The sequence below is a fragment of the Aotus nancymaae genome, unplaced genomic scaffold, assembly GCF_030222135.1.
Source record: "Aotus nancymaae isolate 86718 unplaced genomic scaffold, 86718_ANA_hifiasm-v0.15.2.pri h1tg000003l, whole genome shotgun sequence".
Taxonomy (NCBI): Eukaryota; Metazoa; Chordata; class Mammalia; order Primates; family Aotidae; genus Aotus; species Aotus nancymaae.
Window position 1 is genome coordinate 62,990,494 of NW_026988414.1, and position 14,764 is coordinate 63,005,257.

Consider the following 14,764-nt stretch of genomic DNA (forward strand, 5'->3'; position numbering starts at 1 on the left):
GAGCAAATTGAATATATAAGTAAAATAATACTGAAGTAGCCTCCCGTGCTAAACTTGGAATTTGGGTGATTTGTTTATGAATTTTCTGCGTTGATCTTTGTCTGTTGGTCAGACATCTTAATCAGTTACTTTATCTCAGATTTCAGTTGGATCCTGGGATGATACTATACTTCAACAGAACTTTTATACACAGCATATTCTGGGTGAAATTTCTCTCTTAAGTAGTAAAAAATAATTGCTATAGTACAGCACAAAGTACTCTCCAATCCTTTGAGAAAACATTCAGTATACATTTGATAGTCACATAAAAGATATTTCAAAATATATAATTGAGATATATTGTCTGTGCAGAGTCTTTGTAATTTTCTACCTTGTAATTTGGCACAGTGAAAATATTAGTGTTACAAGATCTTTGGGGTGTTGCTTTCCTGGCTGGAAACCTCTGTGGCCAGTGGCGCCTTTGCCCAAGTTTTGCTCGGACCCCTTGGGCTTGTTCTGCCCACTTGGCTTGGCAGGCTGCGCTCAGCTCATACTATAGGCCTCGATCCCATGCCTCCAAGGGAGACGGCGAGTCAGGTATGGAATGGCAAGGGATGTGAGTGAGTGTGGGGTCTGACCACTGTGCACAGTCAGACATGTTGGCTGCTGCTACTGGGTGGGCAGTTCCAGGTGCTAGTATGGGTGCTGATTCTCCATGAGGCAGTGGCTGGACCAGGTACATCACAGGCAGCTTCCCTGGCTGGCACTCGGGAATGCAGTGGCACCTGGAAACTTGGAGACAACAGAAACCATAGGGCCCCAAAGAGTCAGTCACAGCCCCGCCCTGGTTTGCGTAGCTCCCAGGCCACATGCTCTTCTCTCGAATGGCCACAGCTCTTCTCTCCTCTTCACCCGCAATGTGGCAAGCAAGGGGCATGTTTCAGCCCTGTTTGTGTTGCAGCTCTTTTAGTCTCACCATTCAGCTGGTCCTGAGTGTTTGTCCTGCAACCAAGGAGAATGAGGTATGCAGACAAGTGGAGGGTGAGCAAGATGAAGAGGAGTAGAGCAGCTCAGAGACCTGTAGTGGACAGCTTCCCTCCATCCCAGGGTGTCCTGATGAGTGTTCAGCTCCTGGCACAGAGGGCAGCTCCTCCCTGTCAAGCAGGTACTCCCAGCAAGTGTTCAGTTCTCATCAGAGAGGGAAGCTCCTCTTTGCAGCAGGTCATCCCAGCAAGTGTTCGGCTAACAGCAGAGCGGAGCTCCTTTTTGTAGCCAGTTGTCCCATCATCTGCTTTGCTTTGGCAGAGCCTGGAACTTTTATGGGCCCCAGAAGGGAGGAAGTGCATGCCAGTTGGTCCATTGGCAGCCATAGGTGTGCCCAGAAAAGGCACCACTAGTTTCCACTCTGATCTGCAGGGCTGACAGCCCAGCACCCAGACTTCAGGCCCTCCCTGGCCTGAAGGTGGGGCCTCACTGGACCCATCCCCTTCTGCCCAAGAGCTGTCTGCCTCCTGCTGCCAGTCATGGCACCCAGGGTGCTCATGCCAAAGGGCATCTTCAGGTCCTGAGCTGCCCTCAGCTTTCTGCTTGGCTTCCCCTCCACCCTTGTCAGTGCTCAAAGTCTAGAGGGGGCTGAGGTAGCAAGGGGCTGGCGTGTCCGTGCTGCCCTAGTGTGTGCACACTTGGTCAGGCTGTGACAGCACCTTGGCTCAGTCTCAACCCTGCTGTGAGATCAGACCCAGGAGCAGTGGCGGCAGGAGCGGCTGCAGAAGCAGCAGTGGTGGCAGTGGGACCCCTATGTCCTGCATTCCCGAGGCAGCCCACCTGCAGCCGGTGCGATGGCAGTGGCTGTTCCACATGGCCTGTCGCTGCTGATGTCGTTAGGGCTTCACAATTAGATCGGGAGTTCATAACTCTTAGCCTCAGTGACTCCTTGTTTTCTTTTCATATTTTTTCTTCTTTCCTCTCTTTCTTCCTTCCTTCCCTCTCTCCCTTCCTAATACCTATGTTACTGTAAAGCTTTGTATAAATCAATAAAATAAGAGTAATGATAACATCTTGCAAGACTGTTTGAAAACACCATATGTAAGATATATAAAACATTTAGTCTAGTGCATGGAACTCAAAGAGCAGTTATTTGTTTATTCCATTCTAAAGTATAATGCTTCTTAAATCAAATTTTAAGGCTAACAGGTTGTTTTGGGAGTTATAGTTAAGAAGAAATACCACAAACAATTTTTTTAAAAGTGTATTTTGTTTTGAAGATCTATCTTGACCACAGATGTCAAGAGGTAACCCTGTTCAAATTTCATGTGACAGATTCAGTGTCCCCAAAGGCCCTGCAGGGTTTATATAGAACCTCTACTATGGAAACTACCCCAGATGGTATCTGTGCCATGCTCTGCCCTCCTAAGCAAGGATGATGCATCACCTTTGGGACCTCCCTCCCAGTTGTCATGTGTTGGTATAGTTGTGCTATTGATTTAGGCAGGTTGTCTTTCACTACCTGTGTCCCAGTGAAAATGAAACTAATTATAACAAACCTATCTTCCACAACAGAAACCTATCATGCCCCATGTCTGCCACAGTGGCAGTAGGGTGTGCTGTGGCTGGAACGGAATGTAAAGCCCGATGATAACTCATTCCCCAACCTTCAGACCAGGCATTACCCTTAGAACCACCCCTCATTCTTCTGCTATGCGCTGCATTTCCCCCCGGACCCCAAAGGCGCTGTTCCTGAGCTTTCCTTCAGAGCTCTCCTCCTGTCACTTACAGAGAAAGAAAAATCAGAGATGACTTCAGTTGACCTTCTCTCAATTCTACAGGCGCTTTTTATGGAGGCAGCAGATTCCTAAAGACAGGGCTACCTGAACGTTCCTGTTGAACATTCTCTCATTCTCTTCCTGTCTCACGAATATTAACCTTCCCCTTTAAAAATGTTCAGTACGTTGTTATGACAAATAGCCCTTTAAAAGCAAAACTGTCTATTTAAGGAAATGTTAATCAGTTAAAAGAAACAAAGCCAATTAGTTACATGCTGTTAGTTTTGTTCCCCATGCAACATACTTTCTTGATGTCCACAGAAGCAGCTTACTAATTGGAATTAAATTAGACAAATGGCACCCTCGTTTTGTTTCTTCACTTTTGTAGCATGTGATCCTTTCTGTGGATCTGTTTTAAGTGATTCTCACTTGGCCAGTCATATGCCTCAACCCTGAGTTGTCTACGTAACCTTTAAGAATTTCTCATAAATTCCATTCGTCTACAGATGTTACTAGTAGACTTCAGTGGCTCTCCCCCATTAATGTCTAGCACTACTTAATGTAATGTACTAAAGGGAGGGTTTTGTCCTCAGTACAGCAGTTTGTTAAGGATAGACAAAAGCAGTTTGCTAGTCTTGGTTGGTTCTCTTCCCAATATTTAATAGCCATAAGTGCACAGTGATCTTGTCACCTTATCTTCAGAGTGACTAGCAACTTGAAACATGATAAGGCATCCAAATATTATAATCATTAGGTTCAAAGATACTGTGCATTGGTTAGACTTGAAGAAACAATCTAACTTAAAAGCAAAAATCACTGTGTGTTTTGTGGCTCCTCCTGAGCTGTGTAACAAATAATAATCCACTAAATTCCAGGAGCAACTGTCTGTGTTGTCAATGCATCCTGAGAATGTACAGTCTTTGAAAACAGCAAGCGAGGCTGGCAGACACATTCTAGAATATCAGCTGTACCTCTGTTCTGACGCATATGCATGCGTAGCTTCTCTACTTTCCATTTAGAAAATAGACTTTCTGGGTTGAACGGTAATCTGACCTCTGCAGTGCCTGGCATTAGTTTAATAAAAGATCATACTCTTCACTTGTCAAAACCAACTTGAGCACAAATGCATTTTGCAGAGTACAGCATTGGCAGCTTCGGGTAGATGACAATGGTGGTTAGCTACAGCAGTAATGGATGTCTCTCTAAATAATGGTGACTGGAAAGTTCTAATGCCTTTTTCCCCATCTTTATATACTTGATACTTCTTTTTTTTCATAGACTATAACACTGATGGTTGTATCTCCTGGGATTAAAAGGGGAGATTTTCATTATTCAGATCTTAGTCTGGCCTATATGGTGACTTTTTAGTAGACACCCTTGTTTTATGCTTTACTTGGATCCTCTTCCCTTTCTTCACATCTTCAGAGCATGGCTTAAATTTTGGACAATATCCATGACAAAATAAGGCAGACAATTCATCTCATTCCTTTTATTAAGCTGAGATATGGAGAAGGGGAAGTGAGTGATGTGTATTGTTACATCCCTCTGAGAGTAAAGATTTTTACTTGCCTCAAGCATTTGTTGGGGTTAAGTTTAGTCTTCTGTCTACCTCATGTATTTCCTTTGGCTGGCTGCCTAGCGTTGACAGAGTCTGTGTGAGAATTTGACCAGCAAAAATGGTTATATATGCACCACCCATGCTTAGTGACAAGATTTTAATATATATATATAATATACTAATTAAGTATTGCTAGTCACTCTGAAGATAAGGTGACAAGATCATTGTGCACTTATGGCTATTAAATGTTGGGAAGAGAACCAGCCAAGACCAGCAAACTGCTTTTGTTTATCCTTAACAAACTGCTGTACTGAGGACAAAACCCTCCCTTTAGTACATTACATTAAGTAGTTCTAGTACATTAAGTGGTTTAGTACATTACATTAAGTAGTTTTATATATATATGTATATATATATATATATGTAAATATATATATATATAAAAAAATATATATATATAAAAGACATTGGTCTCACTGACAAGAGACCAATTGTGTGTGTGTGTGTGTGTGTGTGTATATATGTGTGTGTGCATGTGCGTGTGCGTGTATGTGTTACAAAAGCTCTATGTATAAGCCCCTGAAATTACTTGTATTTAACTGTAGTGTAATCAGTTTTTTTGTAATTTTTCACAATAAATTTAAGGTTTCTTTTCAGATTTCTTTTTTTTTCTTCAGAATATCAAGTCATTACAGTGGTAAGTTTCAGAAAAATAGTTCCAGATCCTAAAACAGATTCTAACTGATTATTTTAATAAATTTTCCACAGTTCAGTAGGTTAATTTCATTACTTGACTTGGTCTCCAGAAACAATATCCTACAGTAGCATCCAGTGGTCATTTCTTTGGCTTAATTTTTTTTTTTTGAGGCAGAGTTTCACTCTTGTCACCCAGGCTGGAGTGCAGTGGCATGATTTCAGCTTGCTGCAACCTCTGCCTTCTGGGTGGCATATTTTTATACTTGTCATTATTACACAGAAACTTCCCTGAGTGTGATGATGGCTCATACTTGCAATTCCAGCACTTTGTAAGGCCGAGGTGGGAGGATCTGTGAGCCCTGGAGTTCAAGACATGCTGGGCAATGTAGGGTAACCCCCTCCTCTACAAATTATAAAAACATTACCTGGGCATAGTGGTGTGTGCTTGTGGTCCTAGCTACTTTGGATGCTGAGGTGGGAAGACAGATTGAGCCTACGATGTTGAGGCTGCAGTTAGCTTTGATAGTGTTACTGCACTGAAGCCTGGGTGACAGAGCAAGACTCTGTCTCAAAAAACAAAAAACAAAGAAAACCAAAAAACTTCCATGTCTGATCAGAAAATGAAAATAAATGAGAAACACACCTGGAAAATATTGAAATGGTACTCACACCTGTTGTCCAAGTGTATGGAAATTTTGTTTCTCTGCATTCCATTTAGAAATAAGATTTCTATATTTAGTACTAATTGGAGTTGTTTAAAGTCCTCACCCACCATTTATTTCCATATGAGCTTTCCAACCTAGGTCCTTACATGGCAATAGGACAGGGAAAGCACTTACCCAGGTATCCATTGCCTACTTGCAGATTGTCAGAATTGCCAACTTTTCTTCATTCTTTAGGATAAGAAATAGGATGGTATTCCTTAAAAATTATTCAAATTCAGGGAAAAGGGCATCCTATTTCTAATTTTCTTTAGTTTCTAATAGTAAACACTCATTTTATGCAACAGCCCTTCACTGTATTCACACATTCTTACAAGAAGTTTCAAAACAGAACGTAAATGGGAAGCTAGCCTCTTACAGTGGATTTTCCTTCAGGGTTGATAATATTTAGTCTATAGACAAGAAAGGAAGGTAGCTAAAAATGATACTGTTTTACCATTTAATACAGCAGTGTATTTTGTTTTTCCAGGGAAATTCCTTAGACATTTTAATTACATAATTATACTTTATCCATTGAATGCTGACAAGCAAGTAGTTATTACCAATTTGCATTGTTCGAAACAGCAGAAAGATAAATATAAAAACTTATAATATATTTTTTATTTGTTTTCAGAAAAGTGACATCAATGTACAATGTTTTATAATCTCACTGTTAGTCAATTTTAAATTATTTTGATGCCAGGTATGGTGACTCATGCCTGTAATACCAGCAGTTTGGGAAGCCGAGGCGGGCAGATCATGAGGTCAAGATATAGAGACCATCTGACCAACATGGTGAAACCCCATCTCTGCTAAAAATATAAAAATTAACTGGGTGCGGTGGCATGCACCTGTAGTCCCAGCTACTCAGGAGACTGAGGTGGGAGAATCGCTTGAACCTGGGAGGTGGAAGTTGCAGTGAGCCAAGATTGTGCCACTACACTCCAGCCTGGCGGCAGAGTGAGACTCCATCTCAACAATAACAGAAACATTTGCTTCCCATAGCTCCCAGTAATCATCTAGTCCCTTTTGCTACACAGAGATGCTGCAGGTTATGATACGTAGTGGGATTGTTAAAGCCTGTTTTGCTTTCCTAATATTTTTGAACATAAGTAAGTTCCCGTATTCCCACCGGTTTCAGGATCACCAATAAGTTGAATTTGCTGATGAGGAAATTCATTCTCTAGGACCAGCGTTGAAAATAATATGCCTTTCCTAAACTTCCTTCTTTTGGAAATAATATATTAAGCTAGAAAAGCTTGAAACTGGAAGCAGTTTCTACAAATTAATTTATTTCATGTGTCATAGTTTTGGAATTCCTGTAAATTAATGTATTTCATGTGTCATACCAAGAAATGGTAAAGTTAGATGATTTTCTTTCCTCCAAGATTATCCATATACATAATGGTGGAGCTTAGATAGGAATCCAGCTTTCCTGACTCCAAGAAAACCAAACAGAGTCAGAACACACCATCAACCCAATGGGAACACCATGCGGGAAACGTGAAATCAACACAGAGAAAATAGTGATGATGAGCCAAGAAGAACCAACTTTGTTATGACTTCCTTCTTTTTTAGAATCTAAGGATTGTTTTCAAAATCAGTTTTAGCTGTGGTTATTTAAAACCACTTTCAATGACATGTAACTAGAACACAGTAGGAGAGAAGAGAAAATCTGTAACAAGGATTAAAAAATTAAAAAAAAAAAAAGGAACAGCAAAATATTTGGGTACTTTAAAACATTTTCAACCACAACATAATTGTGAAAACTCAAGGAAATATAAAAGATGGAAATTAGAATACCTCCTCCTGAACACCATTATTAGTGTTTTCATTTGCTTTGTACAGTCTGTGTGTGTGTGTGTGTGCATTCTTTATTATCTGCTATCTGTTACATATCACTCTATATGATGCTTTTGTGGCTTATTATTGACTCAATCATTTCTCATGTGATAGGATACAGACTTTATAAATATAACACTTGCTACTTTTATGATGTTCTATCTTCATGCCATAGTTTATTTCACTATAACAAAAATCCCATACTGTTTAATGTTTCGACTACTTACACTTATGCTAAACCAATGATATGATATGATGAATAAATTTGTGCATAAATATTCATTTACATTTTATATCTTTCTTGTATGATAGATATCTAGATCTTGAAATCCAAGATGAAAAATAAATAAGTTTTTAAGGGGAGAAGAAAATATCAGGAACATTTAAAGGCGATGGAGGATGTTAAACAAGCTTCCAATGTCTATCCTTCTAGACTTAGTAATCTTTGAGCCTATATCTTTCTTTTAAAAAATGCTTTGCTTTGCTATGAGTTTAGAGGCTTCCTGACTCATGTTCTTTTACGCAAATTGTGTAAAAGATTTTACACAATTTGTGGAGCTTTCAAGCAAGACAGCTCACAGTATCTGGGTTAGAGAGTCACTTTACCATTTTCTCCTATTTCTGTTTCTTGCCAAACTTTCTAATTCAGGGCTATATTTCTTGTCTCTTTAAAATTTCCTAGCATTTCTCTTAAATGTCACTAATTTTAATAGCTCGGCAGTGGCAGTGCTGCTTTCTGGCAGTGGCCTGATAGTGGCATCAAAGCAAGCGCTAAAATTTTACTCACTTTGATTGATGAGCTCATTTTGTTACAGAGGACAAATTGGATTTTTTTTTATACTGGTAATAAAAATTAATGTGTGATGTTGCTTTTCGGATGTTATTGGATCTCTGCCTTAATACAGATTTCAGCAATAAAAGCACTAACAGATAACTTGACCAGAAAGTTACCTCCTTCCCCTTTAAACTACCCTCAAAAGTAAAAGGTGCTTTTCTAATTTTTTAATTCCATGGTACATTTTAAAAATGAATGTCCTGACAGCAGTGTGTTTGATGGTGGTGGGCAGAGCAGTGGCAGTAGGATAATAGTCTGTATTTCAGTTTTCGATTTAACTATGATGTTGATTTTTTTTTTTTATTTCAGCTCCTCCAAGGTTTACACGAACACCCGTTGATCAGACAGGGGTCTCTGGCGGAGTTGCCTCCTTCATCTGCCAAGCTACGGGAGACCCAAGACCTAAAATTGTCTGGAACAAAAAAGGAAAGAAAGTCAGCAATCAGAGATTTGAGGTATTAGGTCCATTGTTCTGTTTCTCTGAGGGAAGAATGTATCTGCTCTATCTTTGGTTTGTATGTTACTTGCTTGCTTTACTCTGACATAAGGTGTCACTGAAATATGCCATTCCTTACATTGCAAATGATGGAAGACATAACTCTAAATGGCTTTTTAGAAAAGGAAATTGGGGAGTTCAAGGACTGATTTTTTGTTTCTACTTGTGCAGGGGCTCAGTGGTATTCCTAGGATCCGTCTGTCAGTTTCATAGATGGAGCTCTACATCCTTATAGGACCACGTCTGTTGGGTGCATGAAAGCTTGTCTCCTCCAGAAACCTCTCATCCCATTGGCTCCTATAAAGTTACTTGTTCATCCCTGAGCCAATTTGTGTGGATAGGTGGACAGCGTAGCCTTCTTAATTTAAGCTAGTTGGAATCTACCTCTGTACTGGGAATGAAGACAGTTCCATCCAATCCCATGGCTTAGAATGAAAGAGCAGTATTTCTCCAAAGGAAATTTAAATCCCCATTACCAAGAAGAATGGGAGTGGATGCTGAGCAACAAATTAAGTTGTCCACTGCCCCTCACACCTGTGTTTTACAAGTAGTGTGAAATAGAATGAAAAATTTGTTCCAGTGTTTTAAAGTACTGTATTACTCTGAAAGAAACACACCCAAACAGGTTGATATTGCAGAGAAGCCTATTGAAGAAGTTGATTTTCTTTATTCACGAGAGCTCAGTGCACTGAAGGTGGTGAAATATAAATCAGAGATTCTTTTTTTGAGTGTTTGTGAGAAGGCTTATGGTTTAGAAATTTGCTCATGCTGGAAGAGAAATATAGGCAATAAACTGTACAGAAGGCTACACCGAGAAGCACACAATAGCATGCCCATCATTTAAGACATGAAAAGGATAGCTTTAACTTTAGAGGCTACCAATACCCCCAAACTGCCTGAAATTGTGAAACACACATCCCTTTTACCTGAGTTTCTAATCTCCTTTGTAACCTAATTTGCAGTTTGGCAGATTAAAGGCAATTTCTAAGTTAAAAGAAATATAGCAACTACAAAATTCAGAAAAAAATTATTTTACTTATTTTCATAGGAACTCACAGGATGATCAGGGGTTCAAATGTGTAGAAAACCTAATTAATTATAGTGGCGAAATTGGAAATCTGGATTGTAGTTTACAAGTGAGAAGTTTAAAATTATGTCTGAAAAATCACTTGATTATTGAAATATAATTTGTTTAAATATAAAATTACCTTAAACATTTAGAAAATGTTTCATATGTCATGTAGAGAATGATGTATGCATGCATCTTTGCTGCACATTTAAAAATTTTTAAACAAAGTTAATTTTTTGTTAAAGAAAAGTTTGACATCCTGCTTGCTAATGACAACGACTCCTGACAAAATCATGTAACAAAAATTTAATACTAAATATTTCAAAATTATGTACTGATTTCTCCTCAGTACATAATTCCTGACAAGAGTCATAAAACACCTCTGGGATAAATGAATTATTTTTTACACAAGCAGCTTTATCAAACTGTATCAAGTTCTGGGTTGGAAATCTTTACTGTCTTTAACAGTTTGTGTATGTATTTGGTTTCACTAGTCTATACAGCCCATGAGAGCAGTAGACGGTGACTGTTTTTGCTCTGTCTTCTGTCCCCAGTGCTAAATGGGGTGTCTGGTCCATGGCAGGCATGAAATCAATACTGGTTATTTTCAAACTGGAAATTATATCACTGGCTTGTAATGTGTGGTATATTGTATGTTGTAACGGGGTAGGTTTGAATCTAGGAAATAGTTCACAAACCTAAACATACAATGACATTTATTGATAAATTAATCAACATTTAAATGGTTTTGTAGTTGCTTAAACCTTTCCCTATACTAAATCATGAAATGTTCGTAAATAACTTTTTAAAAATTATGAAATGCTTAACAAACAAAGCATCCAATATGAAACTATGAAACTTTTCTTTCCTAAGATGCATAGTAGATTTATTTTAAAATGTATGCTTAATAGAGTCAAAAATAAATTGTGGTGCATTGGGAAATGAGCCATTTTGGATATTTTTTGTGAATTTGGACAAAAATGGAATGCACAAAGATTGAAGTGGATATGTTTTGAAAATGGTAATGTCCTTTCTCTCTATGTTAACATACACACACACAAAATCAGAAATTAAGCATCCCATAAATATATTTATAAGGCAATCTCAGTTTATTCATAATTTAGGCACATGGGAATATTCACAGTGAAATACAAGCAAAAAATGTCACAACTCAGTGAACAGCTGAAGGAATGCAGCACAGTTACAGAAAAGATAGCCAGTGGACTCCATAGTATTGTATCATGTTTGTTAGTATCATAATCATCATCTTTTTTCTTTTTAAGTGGTACTTAAATTAGCTAACAAGTATCTAGGATTATCAGTGTCGCTAAACTGTTTCACAGAAGAGTTCCTAATGATGGTGAATTCAGGCTTAGTGTTTAGGACATTAATTTTCTGCCTGGTGAAGCAAGCCTCCATTTTACAGCAAGAATGCTCTACAAATGCAGAAAATGCTAAGCTAGAACAAATACTGGAATGATTTATGGCAAAATTAACGCATGCCATCAGGCTTCTGGGTTGTGAAAGCTGTCTCGGCTGCCTAAGTACTAGATTTATGCAGTTTCTGTTCATGGTTTGCCCACCTATCCTGTTCAGGATGAGAGTTTAAACCAGCAGAGCTATCTGTGGTGGCGTGCATTAATTCTTCACCTCATAGTCTCATTATTGAATGAATCCACATTTGTATATGTGCTGTCAGAGAAAGAATAATTTGAGAAATTTGGCCATCATAGCTTCAAGCCTCTTGCAAAATTAATAGATTCAAATTGGCCTAGATGCACATAATGAAATATTTTAGTGAGTAAACCCTGGGAGTTTTTAGTAGGGACTAGAAATCTCCACGTTTTGCATAGTAGTTGCATGTCTTACTCCTTGTTCAGTAAAAGATTCATTAAATTAGACCAGATATTTTTTCACCACTGTATCAAAATTCAGATTCAGAATGATTCCTAGTTTATTCTGAGCCTAATGGCTGGTCCAGCACTGCATTGAGAGGTTTAGCTGAGAGGTAGACAATTGTAACAACACCTGTGACAGCTATTGTTTCCTCTAATAGGTAATAGAGTTTGACGATGGGTCTGGATCAGTTCTCAGAATACAACCCTTACGGACTCCGAGGGATGAGGCCATTTATGAATGTGTGGCCTCAAATAATGTGGGAGAAATAAGTGTATCCACCAGACTCACTGTTTTACGGGGTAAGTGCTCAAGTGAAGGTTGTTGTTTGTGTCATTGTTGCAATTCTGTTATCTCTTTTGTAGCATCATTAAAAAGATTAGCATTGTGATGATGCTTGAATGGGAAACACAGTTAAATAAAATGTTTATAAGAGTTGAACTTTAATTAGACAATGGATACCTTCTCTAGTTACAGGTCTTGATGGAACTAGAGTTCAGGGGGGAAATCAGAGGTAAAAAAGCCAAGAAAAGCATTGATTTCAAATGCCAGATACTGTTTTGATTTTGGCAGAGCATTTAGAAAGGAAACAGGATATGGTGCTCTTTTGTATGTTGGCATTACTTGTGCATGGATTTTTCTTATCACGTTCAGCAGCTACGTTTTTACAAACTACCACAGCTGACATTGATATTTGCAAAATTAGCCTAAAGATGAGCTTTCCCTAAGCAATTGGTCAGAACCAAGTAAAAGAAACACATCTGTCTTATGTGAAAAAGTATGTTTTTTGTGTGTCTGTTATCTTTCTTGAACCAACGTGTATTGATGTAAATAACTGGGCTGACAAATCCCTTTCTTTCTTTCCAACAATGTTGCTTACACAATTTGACAAAGCACGGGGTGAGTTGCCAAATCTCCAATACAATCTGTTCACTTTATAGACTTCCTTTACAATGGGAGTGCTGGAGAGTAAAGGCTAGTGATGAAGACCGTGTTGTATGTCTCTGATTCAGGCTTCTGTGTAGAAATACGAACATTCTCAATTAGGCACCTAGCTGTTGACATTTCCAGATTAGCTCTTCTGTGCCTTTATCTCTTTCTCTCCCTTACACAACTCGTTTGTTTTGTTTTGTTGTATTTTGCTCTATTCCAGATTTTAGGAGAATAGACTTTCCTAAGATGAAGGAAATTGGAAAGAAAAGGGTCAGAATCATAGAGGAGCTTACATAGTTTAAGTACATTTCCCCTCTATTTCCTTTGTTTTCACATGGAGGGATGCATTTACTTTGTATCTTTTATAACATAAGAAAGTTTGATTTTATAAACATCTTGGTTTTTCTAAAGGAAGTACATCCTATTGACATTGTCAAGAACTTACTTATTTGGAGGCCAGCAGTAATTAGTAATGAAGGCCAAATTTACCTGGTGGTTTTGAAACTAAACACACACGCGCGCGCACACACACACACACACACACACGCTATCTAAGAAGCAAAATTAATTAGTTAATTCAAGAGGCTGAGAAAATGAGATTATTTACATATACTTCCTTAAATATGTTTGAAATTATATGAATACCTTATTAAGTTGCAGGTAAATATTGACAACTGGATGTATATCTTTTAAAAGCATGTAACAGATGCTGCTTTAAAACAAGTCAGATTTGAGCTACATTTCTGGCTGTTACGACAAGCCAAGTTGCAGAAAGTTCCCCATTACCTGACCAACACATAGAAATGTTGGCAAAGTATCTGAAAATAAAATTAAAAGCATAGTTAGGCTTGCAAACAAGAAATAGAAATTTCCAGGTGCTAAAAACAAGGAGGGATTTCCCACAGAAAAGACAATTGTAATATAATAACCCAAGATAACCAAATGGACCATATGCTTTAGTGCTGGAGTTTTAATACTTCAGCAAGATACATACATATATAAAATAAATTGGGAGTAAGAGGGACTAGATCCACTTTCTGCCTACAGGTGAGACTTCTAGCACTATTCCTACTGTGCAATACTCAGTACCAAATAGTTTAACATAAAAGCTGGTACAAATAGTGAATCCCATAGAGTGTGCAACAGACACCTATGATAGCACTCATCCCACAGAGACATTCCCATAATCCAGGCACACAACCCTAGAGAAGGTCATTGATACCCATATGGGCTAAGAAGCACCAATTCTAAAGCAATCAAGTCAGCTGCCACCAATGAGCAACAGTAAACCCAGGCATTGAGGGTGGACATCATAGTCTGTGACCTACAGGTAATTGAACTATATGAACGGGTTTTTTAAATAATCTATTTAAAATATTTAAAAAGTTAAGGGATGGAATGGTCTAATAGGCAAGAGTAAGACATTAGGGAAAAAAGAACAGGAGTTAGAAATTAGATTTTAGAACTGTTAGGAATCTTAGAGACTATGTTTATATGTGCCATAATATGCACTGTGGAAAGTATACATATTTGTGAATATACATACATAGTTCACCTCAGCTTGTCTGAAAATTGTAGTCATTTTTCAGGTGTTCATATTTGAGGCACCTGGCTCATTTTTTCATCTACTTCAATTTTTTTTTTTTCTCAATTTTTAGACAGTCTTGCTCTGCTGCCCAGGCTGACGTGCAGTGGTGCTATCTCGGCTCCCTGCAACCTCCACCCCTTGAGTTTAAGCAATTTGTCTGCCTCAGACTCCCTAGTATCTGGGGTTACAGGCACTCACTACCATGCCCAGCTAATTTTAGTGTTTTTAGTAGAAACCAGGTTTCACCATGTTGGCCAGGCAGGTCTCAAACTCCTGACCTCAAATGATCTGCCCGCCTCAGCCTCCCAAAGTGCTGCAATTACAGGTGTAAGCCACCTTGCCCAGCCTGAAAATTTTAATCTCCATTCATTTACCTAGCTTAGAATCTGTGCCATCATATAGAAAGTAC

General features: G+C 38.6%; 1 protein-coding gene across 32 annotated transcripts in view; it reads left to right on the top strand.

Annotated features, from left to right (window-relative positions):
* The window catches only part of PTPRD (protein tyrosine phosphatase receptor type D), a 1,411,192-nt gene that overhangs the window by 1,074,353 nt on the left and 322,075 nt on the right, over positions 1-14,764 (top strand). For all 32 annotated transcript variants that reach the window (XM_064381700.1, XM_064381675.1, XM_064381734.1 and 29 more), the window contains 2 exons: positions 8,683-8,828; positions 11,995-12,136. In XM_064381700.1, the coding sequence (XP_064237770.1) occupies positions 8,683-8,828; positions 11,995-12,136 (288 nt within the window). The remainder of the gene's footprint in view (positions 1-8,682; positions 8,829-11,994; positions 12,137-14,764) is intronic.